The 22,836-nt window shown below is 30.3% G+C and overlaps 1 protein-coding gene and 1 long non-coding RNA gene across 3 annotated transcripts in view; one reads left to right on the top strand and one right to left on the bottom strand.

Moving 5' to 3' along the window:
• LOC107439315 (iroquois-class homeodomain protein irx-2) overlaps window positions 1-22,836 on the bottom strand; it is a 77,511-nt gene that overhangs the window by 8,329 nt on the left and 46,346 nt on the right. For both annotated transcript variants that reach the window (XR_011637176.2, XM_043042360.3), the window contains exons 3-4: window positions 5,946-6,040; window positions 138-550 (exon numbers count right to left, since the gene is read on the bottom strand). Coding sequence is in view for 1 of the 2 variants with exons in the window: in XM_043042360.3 (XP_042898294.2) it covers window positions 138-550; window positions 5,946-6,040 (508 nt within the window). In the remaining variant the exon portion in view is untranslated. The remainder of the gene's footprint in view (window positions 1-137; window positions 551-5,945; window positions 6,041-22,836) is intronic.
• On the top strand, window positions 13,272-19,210 carry LOC147807381 (uncharacterized). Its single transcript, XR_015435666.1, has 4 exons — window positions 13,272-13,382; window positions 16,288-16,337; window positions 16,761-16,841; window positions 18,955-19,210. It is a non-coding gene; the product is annotated as an uncharacterized LOC147807381 (long non-coding RNA).

Below are 22,836 nucleotides of genomic sequence, written 5' to 3'. Positions count from 1 at the left end.
TAAATCTTTCGTTCCCATTTGATGTTTCTAAAACTGGCATGTTCTTTCATTATTTTTTGTAACATGCTAATTTCAATAAAGTAATTAAACAAGTTTAGTCAGGCAAAAAATACTAAAAACTAACAAAAATCGCTTACTGGAATCATCACACGATGCTGTTCTACGATCGCTTTCGTCTTCGCTTTCACATTTTGTCGTTCTGGACTCCCCATCAACGCGATCGTTTCTGTCCATCCTGTTCCTTTTAGTTGCTGCATCACCGTCATCTTCGACGTCATCATCATCGTCATAATCCTTGACGTCATCAGCGTCCATTTTGTTCCTTGGCTCCCACGTCATTTTGTTCTCTTTTTTCAGCCTCCTGCGAGCATTCGCAAACCACGTTGAGACTTGTGTGAGAGTCATTTTGGTGATGATGGCCAGCATGATCTTCTCACCTTTCGTCGGGTAAGGATTCTTACGGTGTTCGTTGAGCCATGCTTTCAGCGTGCTCGTTGAGTCTCTTGTTACGTTTTTCCGCCTGGCTCCATTGAAATCTAAACCACCATACCTATAAAAAAAACACCAGTCAATAGAATAATTAATGATCTAACTGTAAACCCTATACTAAGTTCTGAGAACTAAATTTTTTTTTAAATTTTAGACATAGCTATAAATGAATATTTAAGAAAATGGATATAGCTTGCAAGGTGTGTTTAAAGAAAGTAGACATAGCTTAAAATAAGCGTTTTTAATTATGGAATGTAGAATAGGAAGACTGTTTATTTTTACAAACTATTCCTTTACGTACTTTAAAATTAGTTGCAGCGTAGTGCAGTGAAAAAAAACAGAAGCAATTTACCATCTATCCTTAAAAAGAAAAAAAAAAAAAACTACCGGAAGTTTTGAGGTTTTCTTCTGACGTCATAGCATTGACGTGACTATTTCTTCTTTTTTTTCTATATACTCGGAATACCTAGTTGTTCTGAATTTAATTTATGTCTCGTGTTTTTGGAAAAAATAAGTTTCTCAAATTTTTAAATATCAGATGAAGATATTAAAAAAAAAAGTACTTCGGAAAATTATAATATATTGATATGCAATTACCGGATCGTTGAGATGCGGATTTATACAATTTAGTTTACAGCAGCAGAAATTCTTCTACCTGAATCTTCAACCGGAAGTTGAAACAACCTCTACAAACACTGCCCTCTACCGAGGAGAACATGAAACACGGCCGGGAATAAGGTGAACAATGAGTGTGCATTTTGATGTCATTTTTTTTAGCATTTGAAACTTTATAGCTTACTGTGTTTGCCTTAACTCAGTTTTTCCCATTCTTTAAATTTTAAATAGATGTTGTAAAAGTTAATAGAAAGTACTGAAAATTATCAGTTATCAAAAGCATTAATAGGAAAACATTACAACTAGATAACTACCCGATAAAAAAATTTTTTTTTTTAAATTATTAAAAGGGACAATTTTGGAACGTCGGAGAGTAGCAGATTTTTTGTACAGATTGGTCTTTTTTCTTCTTTTTTTTTAAGCTGTGTACTAACCCGTTACGGGAATTGTAAATGATGTAAGCCTTTTTATGTATCGTTGATGTATTAAAGAAATATTTTCTTTTCATAAATGCTCTTTCTACAGTACAGTTTGGTTCAGTACAATGTAAAACAGAATTTGCCATAAAAATTCTTCCTATCTTAACACTTAACATACCAACACTTAATGTATACCTATTTCTACCATAGCCGGTCAAATGACCGGACTTTATGTTTCTTGATTGAATGTATGAAATATGGATGTTAGAAAGGAAATAAACTAAAAACACTTTATTATAATTATATGAAATTGTATATTGCAAACTTTTATGTATTACAAACACAAAGAATAAGAATTTTTATTTCACTGCTCAACGCATTTTTGACATATACAGGGTGCTTCCATTCTACGTTTTCCGCAAACATATTTCTTCTCATTATTATTATTTCTATAATTCTTATGATTATTCTTATAATTACAAGAATTATAATTACTTGGAGGCTTCGCCCCCTGCTCGCTGACGCTCACCAACCCCCGTAACTGCTTTCACAGTTCATTTCGGATTGCTTCGCAATCCAATGCTCGCTTTGCTCGCTCATTCGATACGTTCTTAACGTCTAGTTTTTGTATACTTTTTTGAATACTGAAGTTCCGAAAACTTTTCACTGTAGAAAATTCTAAACCTGTACATTTCAATATTAATTTGAAATTGCAAACAGTTCACATATTTTTCTTAATCACACTACTCTAAATTTCAGTTGTTGAGAAAAGTAACTGTTGTAAGCTTTGTTTTAAAGTCTTTCCCACCAGAGGGCTAAAGTCATGTGTTGTAAAACAATATGAAATAGTAGTCTGCCACTGAACGCCGGATGTAAAGCATCGGCTTTGATGAAGATAATTTTGTATTTTTAATTCACTGAAGGGCGCCACCCTAATAATATGGAATTTGTAAAATAAATGTAGATATTTTTTATTGTTGATGAAGCCCATCATTTTGTGTTTTCATCAGTGTTCAGAAGCAGAACAACTATAAGTATTTTATTTTATCACAAAAAAATAAAATTTATAAAAAAACAAAGAAAAGAGTAAGAAAATGAGTATAGTCATAGAAAAAGTTAAAATTATAATATAGTATTTGTCAGTTAAAATAAAACTTTTTGTTTAAGTCATTGCTAACAATTCAAATTTCTCCGAGGCAATTCTAAAGTATAAATTAAGGTAGTATTGTTAAGTTGAAACACAATATTTTCAGTTTTGATGTCAACAATACAATTCAATTTTTCACAAAAGCGATTGTTTCCAATGTTAAGTTCAATGTCAACAATTCAAATTTTTCTGAGGCAAATCTTAACCTCTAAATATTATTTTTTTTATGTACACATTTCTAAACGTCAGTATTCAACCACAAGACAACTTAAAGTCCTCAAATTTAGCATGAAGTTTTAAAATGTAATGAAAGAGGGTCATAGCAATAATGAAAGTAGAACTAAAGTTAGTACTGTAAAATTAAAGCAATATTTTTAATCAATGAGCCAAGTTCTTCAAGAAGCAGTTATAGAAGTTGGTTTTTTATTTAAAACTTTTTATAGAATTTTTTAAGAACACAATTGTTAATTTGGGCATTTGGCGATACAACACTTTTAAAATTGAAGGATTTGTTAAGTCAAGCGCTCAGGTATCATAATTTTGATCTAGTTGCGCTTCTATGTCATTTTGATTTATGTTGCTAAGTTGACTTTCAAAAAATTCTATGGCTGGCAACAGCATTTTTATTTTTTAAGTTTATTTTTATTTCTTTTAGAATTCGTTATTTTTTTAGCGAAATGTTTTTTAACCTAACAGAATCCTTTGCCGACTGTTGAATGAAGAAAATAAAGTAAATATTTAACTGTTGTGAACAGAATTTTATTTAGTTGTACAAAGTACTTCAGCCAAAATTTGGGAGCCACGTAAGAGAATTATATATATTAGATCAGAAACACATCATTAAAAGGCAGAATGTTTTGGTGTTTTCAAAACAAAGCAAACGTTGCCACCGGCGGAAAAGAAATGCAGCCAAAATTTGGGAGCCACGTAAGAGAATTATATATAACTAGGAGGCTTCGCCCCCTTCTCGCTGGCGCTCGCCAACCCCCGGAACTGCTTTCGCAGTTCATTTCGGATTGCTTCGCAATCCAAAGCTCGCTTTGCTCGCTCATTGGATACGTTCTTAACGTCTAGCTTTTGCATACTTTTTTGAATACTGAAGTTCCGAAAACTTTTCATTGTAGAAAATTATAAACCTGTACATTTCAATATTAATCTGAAAATGCAAGCAGTTCACATATTTTTCTTAATCACACTATTCTAAATTTCAGTTGTTGAGAAAAGTAACTGTTGTAAGTTTTATTTCAAAGTCTTACCCACCAGAGGGCTAAATCCATGTGTTGTAAAACAATATGAAATAGTAGTCTGCCACTGAACGCCGGATGTAAAGCATCGGTTTTGATGAAGATAATTATGTATTTTTAATTCTCTGAAGGGCGCCACCCTAATAATATGGAATTTGTAAAATAAATGTAGATATTTTTTATTGTTGATGAAGCCCATCATTTGTGTTTTCATCAGTTTTCAAAAGCAGAACAACTATAAGTTTTTTTTATTTTATCACAAAAGTATAAAATGTATAAAAAACAAAGAAAAGAGTAAGAAAATGAGTATAGTCATAGAAAAAGTTAAAATTATAATATAGTATTTGTCAGTTAAAATAAAACTTTTTGCTTAAGTCATTTATAACAATTCAAATTTCTCCGAGGCAATTCTAAAGTATAAATTAAGGTAGTATAGTTAAGTTGAAACACAATATTTTTAGTTTTGATGTCAACAATACAATTTAATTTTCACAAAAACGATTGCGTCCATTGTTAAATTCAATGTCAAATTTTTCTGAGGCAACTCTTAACTTCTAAATATTACCTTTTTATGTACACATTTCTAAACGTCAGTATTCAACCACAAAACAACTTAAAGTCCTCAAATTTAGCATGAAGTTGTAAAATGTAATGAAAGAGGGTCATATCAATAATAAAAGTAGAAGTAAAGTTAGTACTGTAAAATTAAAACAATATTTTTAATCAATGAGCCAAGTTCTTCAAGAAGCAGTTGTAGAAATAGGTTGTTTATTTAAAACTTTTTATAGAATTTCTTTAAAAACACAATTGTTAATTTGGGCATTTGGCGATACAACACTTATAGAATTGAAGGATTTGTTACGTCAAGCGCTCAGGTATCATAATTTTAATCTAGTTGCGCTTCTATGTCATTTTGATTTATGTTGCTAAGTTAACTTTCAAGAAATTCTATGGCTGGCAACAGCATTTTTATTTAAGTTGTTTATTTTTATTTCTTTTAGAATTCGTTATTTTTTTTGGCGAAATGTTTTTTAACCTAACAAAATTCTTTGCCGACTGATATATAAAGAAAATAAAGTAAATATTTAAGTGTTGTGAAAAGAATCTTATTTAGCTGTACAAAGTACTTCAGCCAAAATTTGGGAGCCACGTAAGAGAATTATATATATTAGATCAGAAACACATCATTAAAAGGCAGAATGCTTTGGTGTTTTCAAAATGTAAACAAAACAAAGCAAACGTTGCCACCGGCGGAAAAGAAATACAGCCAAAATTTGGGAGCCACGTAAGAGAATTATATATAATAGATAGATTCTCATAATTAATATTATTTCTTCTAAGAACTTGTGCTGTCTTGATTGTTTTGACATTTTTCTGGATAAAAACTAACAGTTAGTTAGAAATGAAGTAAAACTATTAAAATAAAATATAAACTTTTTACAAAAATGCTTCGATTTCGTCACCTTTTCTAACACAAAAATGCCTAATTAAAATTTTAGGTACTTTCTTGAAATTTGAACTCATAGTTGTTAGTTCTGATTGAACTCACTATGCAACAGCCTTTGCAGAAATGGGCAACTCATCGAATGCAATACGTTGAACACGCATTACATCGTAATTTCTGATTCAATAACCTTTATAAAGCAATGAATTGTTCTCCCGGTCAAATGACCGGTGGTGGTAGAAATAGGTATACGACAAGTATTATTCGAAGCAAACAAAATACAACAAAAAATAATAATAATATAATATGAACTGCATATAATTGTTAGAAAAAGTCATGAAGTCAAATGTGCAAAAATGATAAGATGATAAGCGCATTTTCGATGTAAAAGTTCTTAAACGGTCATTTGACCGGTAATGGTATGTTTAGTGTTAACTATGCATTTTACACTATGTACAAAATTATAAAAGTTCATTGACGTTATTACAGTTGGGCGAAAAGGTGGGAAAAGAATTTTGTCTTATTACCAACTTTTATAAAATAAAAATAGAAAATGGAAACAATGTTTTATTTCTTTATATATTTACCCGTAAGCAGCCAGGCTTGGATCATAATAATAAGAAGCAGATGGCGCAATTCCTCTCCACGGGTCGCCAGCATCTTTCATACCATAGGCTGTACTCTAAACAAACAAAAAAAGAATAAACAATTTTTAGTTAAATGATCACATGAAGTTGCATTATAAGTTGAAATCGAACGGAAAAATTTAACACGATTCATACCAATGTCTTGAGTTATGGGAAGATTTAGCGAATATTTTTATTTGGCGCATAAAAATAATTATCGAAAATTTTTTGAATCAATTAACCATAGCACAGCCCAAAAGAAGATCTATATAAAAGATGAATGTTAAATAACAATTCGAAAACTGTCTAAATTTCCCTTTTTACGTAACAATTAAGATGGTGTCACATATACACTTGATGCGGACTTCGGTCCGTATCGAGGGATTTCTTTTTACATTTTTTCTTAACCTTTATTTTAAACTAAATCCATAGCTGTAATCAATTTTCTGTAAAATTTAAAATCAACCTTTTATACCTTTAATTTTCTTTAACATTAAAATCCCTCTCAAATTTAAGTCTTCTTTTCATATTTATTTTAACGGTTAAATTACTCGTTCTTTTATATTTAACTTTATGCATGACGCCTTTGGTTTCGTTAAATTCTCTTGTCACCCATTTCCTTTTAAAAGATATATTTTTTTTGTGCCACAAAATGCGTTGCAATCATATTGTTTGTTTGTTACGAAATAATCAAAATAAGTAGTTTTACAAAAATAAATGTGTAGTTGAGCAGAAAGTTTTGTGTGATTGTTTTTTTTTTAGCTTTACCTTTATAGCTATTAGTTATCACCTTTTTCCTTCTATATGTGGTGAGTACCTTTTTTTATTGTTATGGGCATGCATAAATGTGAATTTATTAGTTTTTCTTATTGGAAACATCAGCTTACTGTTTGAATCATATATATTGTTTAGATATAGCATGACTTTATCGTTTTTTTATCTTTAATCTTAATTTTATTTTAATTTCGCCCTTTTTCTAAATTTGGTGATACCAAATTATCCAATTTGTTCAAACCTCACACTTTGTGACCCTTTGGACCTATTGGGTTATTGTTATCCCACATTAGCATTGTACTACCACTTTCATTAACGATCACATTCCCCTTTAATTTAATTTAATTACTTTTTATACATTTCGGCCTTTAACTATTTTTTTATCATGACTATATCCAAGTACAAGTACCTTACCAATGATTTCAGCCCATCTATCAATTTTATTACATAATTAACTTTACTTTTTACGCACCAAAATATATATTTTTAATTTAACTCTTACAGATGGGATAATTTAAATAAAGATTCGAAAACTTTCTAAATTTCCTGTTTTGAGAAACGATTAAGATGAAATCGTTTGAAAAATCGTCTGGGAATTATTTCGTTTAAAGGTAATAATTTTTTAAAATACTTTCTTTTATCATATTCTCTAAATACCATTTTGTGTATAACAGAGGTTTGACGGAATCTTCATCCCTCATGCTAACCACCCTCATAAATCACAGAAAGAGTTTTGACAACATCTTTCACTATCGTGACAGACATCAACCCCCAAAGTGTAACGACTTCCACCCTTCTGTCAACGGAAGAATTGCAAGAAATGCAGCACACGCAAATAGGAAGAATAAAAAGAAGCATCGCCCAAACAATGCCGAAGAGGTTAACAACAAGAGGCAACTGAAATCTAATTTTAGGTCAGAGATTTCCAAGGAATCCTAATTACGTCGCCGACGTCGAAAAAGAAGAACCAAACTTCAGGCTGAGCCTTATACGCCAGAGAGCGCATACCTCATTATGGGGGTGACGAACGACTTGGCTACGAAAATATTCCTTTTTGACAAACATCTTCATAGTTCTTTAAGTAGCGCGTAACAGACACCCCTGTTAATGATGCTTGCAAAAATCTCCTGGGCGGACAAGAAAAAGAAGTGCTTTTGACGTCTGTCCTCTTGCCCATCTCGTGTCTGAATCGCAATCCCAAAAACACACCCCACATCTCGCAATTGTTTCTCCAGATTATGGAATGTCATGCCAAAGATGAGGCACACGTCCGCCCTGATTCCAGTTTTTTTGTTATAAAAGTAACATAGAACACCTCCTTTGTGCGACACACACTATATGACTCACAAAAGATTTTTAAAATACTCTTGTCTCATTTCACTGACGTACCGTACCAACCATCTTTGCAAAACGTCGACGTTGAATCAAAACGCTCATAATAAGCGGTTTCCGGTAACTTTGAGTTTGTGTTTAGTTAGGAATTATTTTAGTGAATTTTGAAAAATTCAGTTAAGAAGTATCAATGGGGTATCGATAATAACAAATGCTTAATAGTGACTATGACTGAAAGTTTGTTTATATCGACACAATATATCATTTTCAAAATATTTTTTAAGAAGTATTAATGGGTTGTCTGCAATAAGAAGCCTTAATCGACACTATACAATTAAAACTTAGTTTACATGAGCAGTTTATATGAATGACAGTAATGAAACTGCTCAAAACGATCTTTCAAAACTGATAAAGTAATGAAACTGCTCAAAATGATCTTTCAAAACTGATCAGTAATGAAACTGCTCAAATTGATATTTCAAATCTGATCAGTAATGAAACTGCTCAAAATGATGTTTCAAAACTGATCAGTAATGAAACTTCTCAAAATATTTTAAAACTGCTCAAAATGATATTTCAAAACTGATTAGTAATGAAACTGCTCAAAATGACATTTCAAAACTGATCAGTAATGAAACTGCTCAAAATTATATTTCAAATCTGATCAGTATGATCAGTAATGAAACTGCTCAAAATGACATTTCAAAACTGATCAGTAATGAAACTGCTCAAAATTATATTTCAAATCTGATCAGTATGATCAGTAATGAAACTGCTCAAAATGATGTTTCAAAACTGATCAGTAATGAAACTGCTCAAAATGATATTTTAAAACTGCTAAAATTATATTTCAAAATTTCTCAATAATGAATCTGCTCAAAATGATACTTCAAAACTGCTCAGTAATGAAACAGCTCAAACTATCACATACTTCATATCGAACATAACATGTTTCTTCGCCACAAATTCCGGTTGTTGTTGTTGTTTCTAATGTCACATTCCTATACCAGCAAGCGTACTTGGTAAAACCAAGCGAATTTAATGCAGAGAGTGCGTTTTTTGTTTCTCAGTGGGGCCATCTATGGCCAAGAAAACGATTTCAGTCACACACACGTAGCAACCCGTTTACAAGGGCGGACCCATTTATTCATTCACAGATCGTAATTTTGGCCTAAACCAGAGAAGAATTCATCTCCAATTTAGTAATTCAGTGGTATGATTTGTGAAGGGAAAATGAAGGACTTTATGACCCGACAGATTTGACGTGCACCAGTCACCATTTACTACACGGGGAATGTTTGGTCAGTGGAGATCGAACTCGTGACCTCTTGAACATGGGCCCAACGCCCTACCAAACCTGGCTCTCCTGGCCCGGCTTATAAATCTGATAACCTCAGGTATAATACGACGTACGACTATAATTTCTGAAACATAACTTCTTAAAGTGTTACTGATAACTTTTTCGAATTAAGTTTTATTTCGATAGAATTAAGAAGTAAAGCTCACTATTCGCACCACTTCCGATTCTGTGCATCGTCAGTTAAGTTTCTTATTTATTTAAATTTCCAGCCAAAGTTTTATCTTCCGTGTGTGAAAGCTTTATTCGAAATAAAAACGTTCTCTGACAGATTTATGCTGTCGAATTACTCAAAAATACTCACGTTTATAAAGAAACCCTAAATGAAATGATTCATTCCAAATGTCGCCACACGCGAAAGAAACATCGCCAACACGCAATCCTATTTACTTTAACAAGTTTGACTATTGGAAAAAGCTGGCGAAAACAGGGATTTTGTTTTTTCACTTCTGGTTAACAAAGATTCTAGGTTGAGTCATGATAAGAACTGAGTTGATTGATATTCCAAAGATGTTGCTTTGTCTGGAAACATAATTAACTTCCACCAAACGATTGTTCTCGACTTATGTTTTTGGAATGGTTTCTTCGTAGTCGTTAAATAGCCATTTTGTTTTTAAAATTCTTGTATTGAGGGCTTGTTCAAGTAATTCATGTTTGCGTCGAGATTAAATCTGGAGTTGTAGAGGTTAACCAAAATCTGTTTGATAGAGGGCGCTGCTAAACACTTGCTAGTCTGATGCATAGAAAAATAAGAAATTATTTTTGAAAAGAAGGCTTTCCGCTAATTAAATTTCATTATATTTTTAAAAATAAATAAATAAATATGTGTAAATGTGTTAAGAAATACTGCATCAATAAATTCTGCTAACCATCTATTGGTTTCAGCTTTTGCTTGGCAAAATTAACTATAAAAAAAACAGTTATAAAAAAATAGCATTCAAAATAATAGTACCTTTAATGTTAAGCACCTTTTTACACATCTGTTTTTCAAGAAAAAAAAAGGAAAGATAAAAACTTATTTTTGATCTCTTGGCAGTTCATTTTGACTCCCAATTATGCTTTGACCCCTAAAAATTTTTCGAAACTGTTTGTTTTTAAATTTAAAAATTTTTTGAACTGAAACACAGTTTTGAATTTGTGTGGAAAAAAGAAAAAGAAAGTTAGGAATGAAAAATAAAAAAATTACAATGTACTTTTGGAAATAAAGTACCTTCTTCCAGATTTCTTTTTTTCTGAAGATCAAAACTAAGTTTTTATCTCTAATCCGACCTCTAATAATCTCTAACAATTCACTAATAATATTCGTTTTGGACCGTAACTATGTTTTGACCTCAAACGATTTTACAAAATTATGTTTCGGAAAAGTTAAACAATTTTTTGAAATAAACCACCGTTTCGATTTTTTTTTTCTGAAAAGAAAAAGAAAGGAAGAAGAAGAAAAAAAAGAAAAAGAAACTGCAACATGGTACTTTTGAAAGAAAAAAAAGAACCTAAAAATAAACTTCTGAGTCGTATTAAAATAAATTGGGTCTTTGATTCCTTAAAATAACAGATAAATAATTTTAAAAAATTACAAAATTTGGTGGTTGGTGCTTAAAACATACGTATAAGTATTAATTTTAAATTATGTATATATTTCAAGTTTATAGAAAATTCGAATTAGTATCGAACTTAAAATTCTTATTTAACTGTGTTTAAAAATGCTAATTTTTTTATCTTTTTGTAAAGGCATCATCGGTTATCATAAAAAAAGCAATAAATCGTCGTCAATTCAATGAAAATCTAAAGAACACCTTTCCAGTAATTTTGCTTCGATTACTATTCTAAAAACACCTTTATTACGAGCTTGTTTTCAGGTTGCTTTTATGTTTCTAAACAATTATGACATTTAAGTGATCCGAAAGTTTCCATAAAAGTGGAGAGGTTATGAAAATTAATCATTATACGATATTACTTTCACCTCCTAAAATGTTCTAAAAAAAAGCAAAAATTTTGGAAAACCCATGCTAAATTGAATATTCAAAACACTTATCCGTTCCACAGTTCCGTTATCACCAAGAAAAAATTTAGGTTGGTACAGTTTGTCTCCGGTAAGAACTCCCCCACCACGAAGTCTGAGGCTGTCTGCTGCTATGGAAACAAAAATAGCTCATTTCAGGGAAGGTAGCTTCTCTTCACTCTAGGGCTAACACAATAGACAGAAGAAAAAGATTCCCTTTCTCTCGCCGACCAGAGCCAAAACCTGTCCTAAGCAATGACCCCACACTCCTATTAGAAACAGTTATACCTCGTTACCATAGTCACCGCCACGGGTCCAAACGAATGGCAAGGGGAGATTTTACATTAGACAAACTATAGGTATTTTGTTTACGTCGTGACTAGAACTGCACAATGGGCTATTGACGACGGTCTGGGAAACATCCCTCAGGATGATCTAAAGGCATAACATCGCAAATTTGATCCCCTGCTTTGGTAGCCCGACGACCTGCGAGCAAAGTCGAACACTTTACGGTAGAACAGATTGACGAGGACCGACATCACGCACCCTCGATCCCTACTCAGGCTGATCAAAGTGGTCCCCCATCCGCTTACTGACTGCAGTCAGCGGTGCTTGATGTTCGGTGTTCTACAGGTAACCGTGTCTTTATGATCAGTCCTTTGCGGGACAGAATAAACTTAGACAGAATCGAAACTTCTTACACATTATATTCAGATGATAATCTAGAACAGTTTTTAAGAAACAAATAGACTATAGTGTTTTATCATACTAAAAATATTCCTTAAGAGGTCTTATCCCATTTCCTTTTTTCTTGTTTTTTTCCTAGTCTAGGAGATATGGAAAGGGAGAGGAAACCTCGACAGTGTGGTGACCCCGTCGAATGGTTGACACCACCTGTCAAGGCGGAAACCCCTTAATCCGACCCCAACTCCACCCCCACAGTTAAACAGAAGCCTCTCTATTGCACTCTCTGGAGGAGGATCATTTATTTTAGCTTCACTGATATTACTTAGAAAAGAAAATATCGAATTCAATCACTCTTAAGAATGCCACCAGAAAGACGGTACAGTAAAATAAATAATTATTCTTAAAATTTATAGCAAAAAATACAATTTACAGTAAATTTTACTGTTAAATCAATATTTATCGAAAAAAATAGATATGGGATGCCTGACGAGGAACTATGCAGTCATTGCCAGGATTCGAGCCTGTAAAACATGTTTTTAAATCCAACACGATAACCCTATACTATGGTGCACAAATAGTTAGTACTCCATGCCCTATACCATCCGGTCAGCTAATCTACGATCTAGCGGATTTCAACGACTTGATCTCCTTTTTGGTGATTTCTTCTTCGCTATAGTTGGTATCGAGCCGCGATGGCTCAGGAAATAGAACGTTACTCTTCCAATGAGGCGAACCGGGTTCGAATCCCAGCGATCACTGGTCGATACGAATTCCGAATCCGTCTTGCAACGACCACAGTGCTGACGTGAAATAACCTCAGTGGTAGACGGATAATAATCATTGGTTAGAGTCCCCTTGCAATCAGGCTAACCGTGGGAGGTTTTCATGGCTTTCCACTCCATGTAACTAAAATGCTGGCTACACTGTTAGAAATTTCTCGGAAAAGATGGTTAAACAACAATTTATTTCATTGTTATTTCACCATATTCAAACAAAACAGTCAAATCACCATAAATAATATGGTAATCAAACTGTTAACTGTGAAAAAAATCGTCGATTGATCATTTTAACCAAATACGTTAAAACAACTGTAAATTTATTCGCGCCATCTAGGTCTTTCGCCATAGAGAAGCGCTGGAAGCTCAAAGCTCATGCGATAATGGAAATATAAATATTATTCCAAATCGCGTGAGCTTTGATGGAATGCATGGGATCTCCATCACCATTGAGCAAGACTAAGATACAAAATGTAAGTATTTCATCATCAATTATTTCATGTTATTATATATTGTATTTAAGTTTGAATCCCTCGTAAAAATGTAATTTTGAGTACATGTGTTCTTATGCAGTGTCAAGTGATAAGTAAGCGACATTGCACTTCAATATTCTACTAGCGACGAACTTTGATTTTCGAATGAAAACACAATTCTTAATTAAATATATTATTACTATTAAAGTTTATTCATTGCATAAGAAATATTATTCGTGAAAGTCTAATACAGTGTTTCCCAACCTTTTTTGTACCATGCCCCACCTAAGCCTTTCTAAAATTCTATGTAACATATACATAATTTTTAATATAAGAAAATCGAATTGTTCATTTAAGAAACTTAGGAAATTGCTAGCGAAACAAAATAAGTAAATTTTCAGAACATATAATAAAAAATTCAAATTCGAAATAATTTTAATAAAGACTTTTCTATAATTATTTAATATTTTAATTTAGTGAGATTCTTGCCCTTGATGCTTGCTGCACATAGATTTTATCTTAGGTTCCAATTTGGTTAGCTTCAGTCTCAAGTCTCCCCATTGTGTACGATTTCTTTTTTTTACCAATGAAATCATTTACAGCACTAAATCCACATTCAGCTAAATATGAAGATGGAATCGGTAACAATAGTTTTCTTGCACATTTGATTGAATTTGGGTATTAGTTTTTTGTTTCCTCTCGAAGCCATGACATCACTCATTTCATATTAAATAAAGTTTTAACTGACTAATCATTTTCCATTTCTGCAAGTTCTTGATATATCAGACAAATCCACTAACATGGACTGCAACATCCATGTTGGTATATAAATTTGTTTTAAATCAGAATATCTTTCTCTTAAATCAGCCGATAGAATTTTCAGATGATAGACAATAACAAGTAAAGCGGTATCGTTTACTTCACATTTTTGGAGCCAATGAAACTGTTCAAAATTTTTGTTGTTAATATATTTCTGACATAACTAAATAAGGGTAATGAAGCCAAGTATCTACGTTTTTGCATCAACAAGAGTTTTATTGGTTCCTTGAAGTTTCTTATTTAATATATTCGGTTTTTTAAAGATATTGGCTAAATAACTCACAAATGCTTTACCATCGACTGTAAACCGATACTTCATTTCAGGTTTATCGCCTTAAAAATCCTTAAGTCACATAATATTTATTGACTGCAATTATTTAAGAATTTATTATTGTATTTTTGTAGTATATTTGTAAATCGTATTTTTTTCTGATTCTTATTTTGTTATCCTAAATTTGGTAGTTTGAAATTCATTTGGCACATTGGTGATAGTGGCAGCACAGATCCTTGTATGGACTTATTCCCTAAATTATTTTAAGAAGTCTTTTTACCTCAATATATATAATTAACATTTGACCTTGTGATAAATTAAAAGTTTTGATTAGTTCTGTTCTATACTAAATATTAAAATGAACTTGATGACATTCTGGTTACTTTTGATAGTATGAACCAACTCAAAAACTCTTTGCTTTAATAAATTTGTCGAGAAAAAAAACTGATTGTTAATAATTAATATTAAATGTTTATCTGATTGAAACAGCAAAAGAGGTTAATGCTACCTTGGTTGATAGTTTGCGAATTAACCATAAAATAAAGTTCAGAATATTATAAAGTCTTCTTAATGATTCCAATTTATTAAAATAGTAGTAAAAGGCATATTTTTTATGAAAAAAGTGACAGTGTGACAACTAGCTAGTGAATTGCCATTTGTTATGTTTAGTGCCTTAAAGTAGGTGGTGACTGTTAATTTTGCACAATACTGTACAATATTGACAAAATTATGCTGGAAATTATAAAAGTGTTCTCTTCTAAACAAAATAATAATTAAAAATAGTAGGTTTTGAATTTAAAAAACAGTTTTTTCTTTCTTTTATGTTGAAATTGCTTTTCTTGCACTTTAGTGGAGCAAATTATACTTCAGTTATATTTATTTTATATCCGTTGTTGAACAGCCATCCCAATTTTTGGGTTTATGACAACAAATGTTCAACTCCGTTGCCAATCCAGAAGACAAGAAAACTCCTGGATCAGTACTCCCAGAAGTATTGATTTGTTACAAAATCATGAGGGACTTAGAGACTCGACAGATTTAATGTTAATCAGTCACCATTTACTACACATGGAGTCTTCGGCTGGCATGGATCGAACCCACAAACTCTTGGACATGTGCCCTGGGCCCTATCGACCAAGCTATCCCAGCCTTTTATTTCAGTTATAGTTAGTCTGGTACATCCATTATGTACAAAAAATGTCTTTATTTATTTATTGTGTTTTTTTTCAGGCCGACTACTAAACCTGAACATACCTAAGTATTGAAAAAATAGTCAAATTAAAAAAAATTTATAGTTTTTATTTGTTTTTGTAAAGTGTAGTAGTGTATTTAGTGATTTTACACAATTAATTCCTTTTTAAAATTCTCATATTCATGATTTAGTCTTTATTTTCTAGCTTTTATCCCATTAATTGCTGTTACAACATATCTAGTGTGTTCATTTTTATTACTTAAATTCACTTTAAGTTATTTTAATGTAATGAGGCAAGGTGCTATATGTTTTTACAGTTTGCAAAAGTGAAATGTAGGCTAAATTGAAAATGTGATGAATAATAATTTAAAAGCAAAATTTATAATGTATCATTGCATATTATCTGTATATGTAATTATGTAAGTTACTCATCTAGAGTGTACTATCTCCACATGTCAACTCATAGACATGAGTTCTGTGTTAAATTTAAGTGTAACTCGTTAGTTGCAAATAAATTAATTTGCTGTTTTACTATTAATAAGTTTATTTAAATGTAGATGTATTTCAAACTTATTATGTATGTACTTAGTGTAGGTACATCTAAATAGTTAATTTTCTTTCAGGTCTTCAAACCACTTGATCTGCAATCGTTACCAAAGCATCCATGTCTTAGGTAATTGTGTGATCCACAAACATAGAGTTTCAATTTGCCAGTGACTAAAAATGTCAATATATTTTTAGTTTAATTTTAGCTATTGTTTAAAAAGAGAAAAATGATTAAAAGAATTAAAATAATTCATCTGGGATATTTCTCTCCCTATTTAAACTTGCATATTGAATTTTATGAGAATAAATGCTGTAAGATATTTTTATTAATAATTGAGAAAATTAATTAGAATTTTATAAAATTTCTCACTGCTGGGAGATGTATCTCCACACGTTTGAAATAATCTATATCTAATATTTGTTGTCTTAGCATTTGAATGTTTTCAGAAATGTTTAAATTTAAAATTTTGTGAAAATTATAAATTAATTTATAAGATAATGTATTTTTTTATTCTCATATCACTCATTATTATTTTTTTTTTAATTTTAGGGACATCAATGTTGAGGTGTGAGGAACTATGGATGGCATAGCCGTAAACACCAAATTTTTTGCATCTATTACATATTAGAGGTACTAAAAATTTCATTGATTTTTCTTGTATTTTTCTTCTTCTCCCCCTCCCCTAAGCTCTAAAGTTCTTGAGCAAAAAAAAAAAAAAAAAACTTTTAGCAAATCGTTAGAATGCCACAAGACCTATAAACATGACTTTTTATACCATTCTTCCAATTGTTGCACAAAAATTTACCTGATGTGTGTTTCAATATATTATTCATTAAAACCAATTATATTTTAAATAAACCTATGATTGAAAAAATATCTTATCAGAATTGCTGTTTATGATTAAAATTTAATTATTAATTCAAATAGTTCTAACTAATTACAAATGAATCTCAATTCAGTTAAGGGATGATCCATCAGTTATTTTGTGCTTTTTATCATAATGTAAACAACTTAAATTAACTGGGGTCTGTTTAGAAGAAATTTGGGTCCGTTAACGGACCCTTCACAAAATATCTTTTCATAACAACAGACCCTTCACAAAATATTTTAACTTAAAAACGGACCCTTCACAAAATAATTTATCTTTTAATCGGACCCTTCACAAATTTGTTTATCTTCATTATTGTTTTGCTAATCGAATAAGACCTTCCCGGGGGGGGGGGGGACAGATGTAAACAAACTAAGTTTTGTCTTCGGCAGACGCTTCTTCCTTTATTCGTCCGAAATAAATATTCTGCGTTCAGCAGTAAAAGCTGAATACGAAATATTTCTATGTTGCTCCTCTCATTTAGTTGCAGCAATTGCTGTTTATTTTTGAAAATTTAATTTTTTTAATTTATTATAATTTTACAGTGTTAAGCATAATCTTGTATGTCTTTACAATTTAAAAACTCCTTGGAAAAGTTTTTTTGCAATAACGGACCCTATTTGCACAAATTCACAAAAGCAGACCCTGGTTGAAAGAATGTGACTTAACGTTTATTTTATATTCACAAATTACGAGTAATTTTTTCACAATTTTACAAAAAAGGACCTTTCACAAAATGTCTGGGCAGACCCCTGATTAAAGATTAGAAGCTCTGATTTAACTCACGATTTTTTTTTTTTTTTACTGAAATCAAATCACTAATAAATCAAATATTACGATAAATAAGTTTAATTATGAGAAATTTTAAGTATTTTGTTATACAAATTAACAATAGATTCTGCTTGGATGTGCCTTCGCCTTTTTTTTTTTTAATTATTATGCTCTACTCTTAATAGATTAAATTAATTTAAAAATGTTTGCAGATTAAGTATGTTAAACAAATGTATGTGACTTTCCAATATTCTATAATTGTTTGCTTTCTCATGTGAAAATGTCATATCTAAAATGTTAGAAATAACTGAAAGTTACAATTCCTATGTTAGTAAAATATTTTAAACAAAATGAGGCTGTCACTAAAACAGTAGTGTTGTATTATGTTTTAAGAGCTTAAAAAGCTGCTGAATATATGCTATGTATCAATTTTATTCATTGAGTGTTCATACTGATTGAGAATAGATTCTTTTTGCTACAGATAACACATATTTACACATTTTTTTAATCTAGTTCCGAGGTAATAAAATAAATTTGTTCATTTACTTTTGCATCAAGTTGCATTTGGCTTGGTCAACCTTTCTGTGCTGAGTTTATTAACAACTAACTGGTTTCTCTAATAATTAACAGTCTATAACTAATAATAAACTTGTCAATTTGTATAAATGTTTATGGTAATTTCTAATTTGCCTTTCAGTTGCTTTTGTTGATAGCCATTTTTTTAGCTTTTTGCTTTTATTTTCTTACATATGTGTATGTTGAGCGTTTCTAAATAAAAGGATTCTCCATGAAAACTTGGTATTAAAATAGTATTGAAAATATTTTTGACTTCGTGGAGTTTTTTTTTTTTTTTTTTTTTTTTTCATTTTCCACAATATGAGATTTGAGATATGGTGTGGCAAGGTTTTCTATTTTGGCTAAATTTGTTTCTTAAAAATCAGTATTTGGAATATTGATATCAGTAATGTTTGTCTTGCAAAATTTTCAATAGAAAAAGTCAGTTTGCTATTATATTGAATTTTATCATAATTATAGTTGTTTCTGAAGCATAAGAAAATTGATGTACATGAAATTATTTTTTACTAATTTTAACATATTTTTCAGGTGCTTTGTTAGAATAAATCCAGTGTCTGGCTCCAAAGTAGAAAGGGAAAAGATTGTTTATCAGAAATTCACTCAAGATTTTAAGCTTTCTATCTATGACAGTTGGGTGAAAGATTGTCGACATTAATAAATTCATCAATTTTTTATTCTTTCCTTCATTCACAGGGTGCGTAACATTTTAAAAAAGTGTTTAAAGGTGTTTATTTTGCATGAAATGATCTGTAGAAATTAATAAAGTCATTTTTGTTATTTGTAATTGTTTTCTTTTCATTATCTGCAATTTATCAACATGTTTATGAAGTTTTAATAAAAAACTTTATTTTACTTAAAAAGTTGAAACAGTTGATGTTAGAATTACCTAGTTTAGTTTTGAGAATAACTTAACTTTCAAAAATTGCGTTATAAATTGTTCTAATTATCATTTATATTCTGTTTTCGTATACGTTAAATGATATATCTTGAAGTTCAGTATCTAACCTGTTGAAAATTTCATTCTTATTGGCCTTATGCCAAACAAGCAATAAGGACCCTGTTGTTGTATAGTTCCTATTCAGGTAGACAAGCAATGTTAAGAAAATGGTCACCCGACAGGCCTTAGGTTACCATTAAATTTATTAAGTTCCTCCGCCAGTGTAATTTTATAGCTGCGAACTATTTTCATATTTCTTAGAAAAATTTAAACTATTTCAGCACCTAATCTGTTTTCTGAAATCTTGGTCACTAATATTATAGAGTTAACAATTTACTAAACAGTTTTAATAAGCTATTTGCATCTTCTGATCGTAATTCAATGTTTTAGTCTCATAAATTTATAAACGGCTTAATGTTAATTTTTTTTTACCTGTGTTAGTTCCAATTAGAAAATAAATCGTAAAGATTCCATACATATTCAGTGACATTCCATATGAAACAATTATTCTATTTTATTGTTAATTATTCTATTTATGATAGTTATCTCTTTAGCCCGAGATGTTGTAAATAGTTTCTAAATCATAGACTTTTACATTTACTGTTATTAAACAATACTAAACTATACGGTTATAAACAAATTAAATTCTTTAGACCTGGTTAATTAACCGTATTAGGTGTATACAGTAGTACAACCGTTTATTTTTGTTAACATTGTTTTTTAACCGTGTTTGTTGTAAACAGTATTAAATCCGTAAAGGTAAATAACTTTTCTCAACCGTAAACTTTACGGTTAATCGGATGGACAGACTGCTGCCGTTCCTTTTACCGTAATTTTGGAAAGAAATTTTTAACAGTGTAGTTCCATCAAGAAAGTCCTCCACGAAGGCAAATTTCACCCAATACTTGATTCAAGAGTTCCATTGTCTTCTGGATTGGGTTCAAATTTACAAGGATACGGAGTTGAACATCAGTAGTCGTAAACTCAAGAATTGGGCCGGCTGTTCAACGCCTGTTATAATATTATAATTACAATACAGTTGGTATCACTTATAATGCAAGCTTCTATTTCTTTAAAAATGTGTTACTTTAACTAAAAAAAATAAAGAATCAAGTAAACAAAATGTCGAACGGTTCGTTAAGTGGCGCTGAATTGGAAATCGCATCACAAACAGATTGTGAACAATTCTAAAAAGAAATGAATAAGTTAGAAAAAACTTTATGACGTCATAGTAAATGAGATGAAAGGTACTTGTTTAGAGGCATCTTAGTTCACTATCACTTTACCAGATTGTTCAATTTATTCAATTAGAAAAAATAGCACTCGATAATTTCTGGAACTATATTGGATTTTTTTTTCCTCAGAAATATAGTGCTACAAGATTATACTTTATGCGGTTTTTAGTGATTTTTTTTTCTGTAAATGTATCTGTTTCTAGTTTTTTCTTCTTTTTTTCATGTAATTTTATTATTCTTGAAACTAATAAAATTGGATTTCAAAAATGCTGAAAATTGTTTTAGACGTTAAGTAAGCAAAAACAAAGATATTAGACAAAAAAAAAAAAAAAATCTAAGAACAGATGTATATTACTAAATAACCTTTCAAAGCGTGCTGATTGCAGAATTGTAGTATTGGTACAATTTTCACTTTACTTAATTAGAAAAAATAGCATTTTATAGATTGGTCACCTTTATTAAATTTAAAAAAATATTAGTACTTGATAATTTCTGGAATAATAATGGATTTTTTTTCTCAGAAATGTAATGCAATAAAATTATGCATTAAACTTTTTTGATTTGGGTTATAAACGGTTTGAGTTATTTCAGTAAATTTATCTGTTTCTAGATTATTTTTTAATGTAATTTTATTATTCTTGAAGCTAATAAAATTGGATTTCAAAAATGCTGAAAATTGTTTTAGACGTTAAGTAAGCAAAAACAAAGATATTAGACAAAAAAAAATCTAAAGACAGATGTATATTACTAAATAACCTTTCAAAGCGTGCAAAATTGTAGCATTGGTACAATTTTCACTTTATTAAATTAGAAAAATATAGCACTTGATAATTTCTAGAACCTAATTTGACAAAGGAAAAAGAAGCTACAATTGAAATGCTTTACACCTGAGAGTAAGCTGTATTTTAAACTATTACATCTTGCCGTAAAGAACTATCTGCGCTGTACAACGGACAAATAACTCATAACATTTTAAGAGTTAATTAAACTTCTTTTTTTTTTGAAAATCGCCAGTTTGGCGAGATTTTTTACCCATATGAAAATTTACAAAATCAACTAATAATTCCTAATTCTTGCAAATTTTATAAGTGAAGATAATACAGCGTTTGGGAAACTTTTGAAACGCTAAAAAACTAGATCACATGCGCTTCTCATTCTCACATAAAATGTGGCTTTTCTTCGTGTGGATAAAGTTTAACTAAACTTGACCTAACAATCATTGATAACGTTGCAAACTCACAGCAGTTGCGAAAATGGTACCGTAAACCGGGGCGAGTCTACCCATTTTTTTCAGTTTGTCAACTTTCAAGTGGTCAAACTTTTGTAAATATTAAAGAAAAAAGGCTTTTAATAGGTGTTTCGGAATCGCTATTTATCCCTCTTTAAAGCTGTGAAATCGATTTTAGAAAATATTAACAGTTACGCTGTTACTGTATATTTTTATAGAACTGCTGACAAATCTCTCGTATGGGGCGAGTCTACCCATTCTACTAAAATGAATGTTAACATTGTAAATAATCAAATTTTACTATTAAATTGTTATTTTAGTTACCATATGGGATATGTATGAAGTAAAATTCCTAACTTTATTATATATTTCATTTTTTTATTCATAAAATAACACAAATTGAGTATTTGATCGATTATCACATTTTGATCACAGTTTTGTTTTTATAATCATTAACATTATAAAATAACATTTTTTTCTGATTATTGTTGATAAAAATAAATTAAAATTAATATAAATTTACAATTAAATAATTAATAAATAATAATAATTAAAGATTATTAACAAAATCGAAATTCAAACATTGGGAATCATGAAAAATCCTTTCCCCATTCTCTTGGGAGGTGTGATTTTTCTTACAATGTTTTCTCGTTGAAATATAATATAAAATAAAAAAAGTTAATTTTGTAATATAAAAATTGAAAAAATAGGTAAAATAAACATATTTTATATTTACATTTATATTTAACCTATAAATTTTCTTATTACTGATAAATTTATCAATGCAGAATTAAAATAATATACTCAAATTCATTTAAAATTACTTAATTTTAATATAAACAAAGTTCTAAATTATATTATTATGCTTTATTAAAACTAAATACGAATGGGTAGACTCGCCCCGCGAATTCTGGCTTTTTGTTCACAACAGCAAAACTTACATTCTTTTTGTTTTTTTTCATATAAAATTAATGTAATCTTAGTCTTAGATAAGTTTATCACTTAACCAA

Source organism: Parasteatoda tepidariorum, chromosome 7, assembly GCF_982258835.1.
Source record: "Parasteatoda tepidariorum strain Cologne lab strain chromosome 7, Ptep-v5.0, whole genome shotgun sequence".
NCBI lineage: Eukaryota > Metazoa > Arthropoda > Arachnida > Araneae > Theridiidae > Parasteatoda > Parasteatoda tepidariorum.
This window is presented reverse-complemented; position numbering and strand designations above follow the sequence as displayed.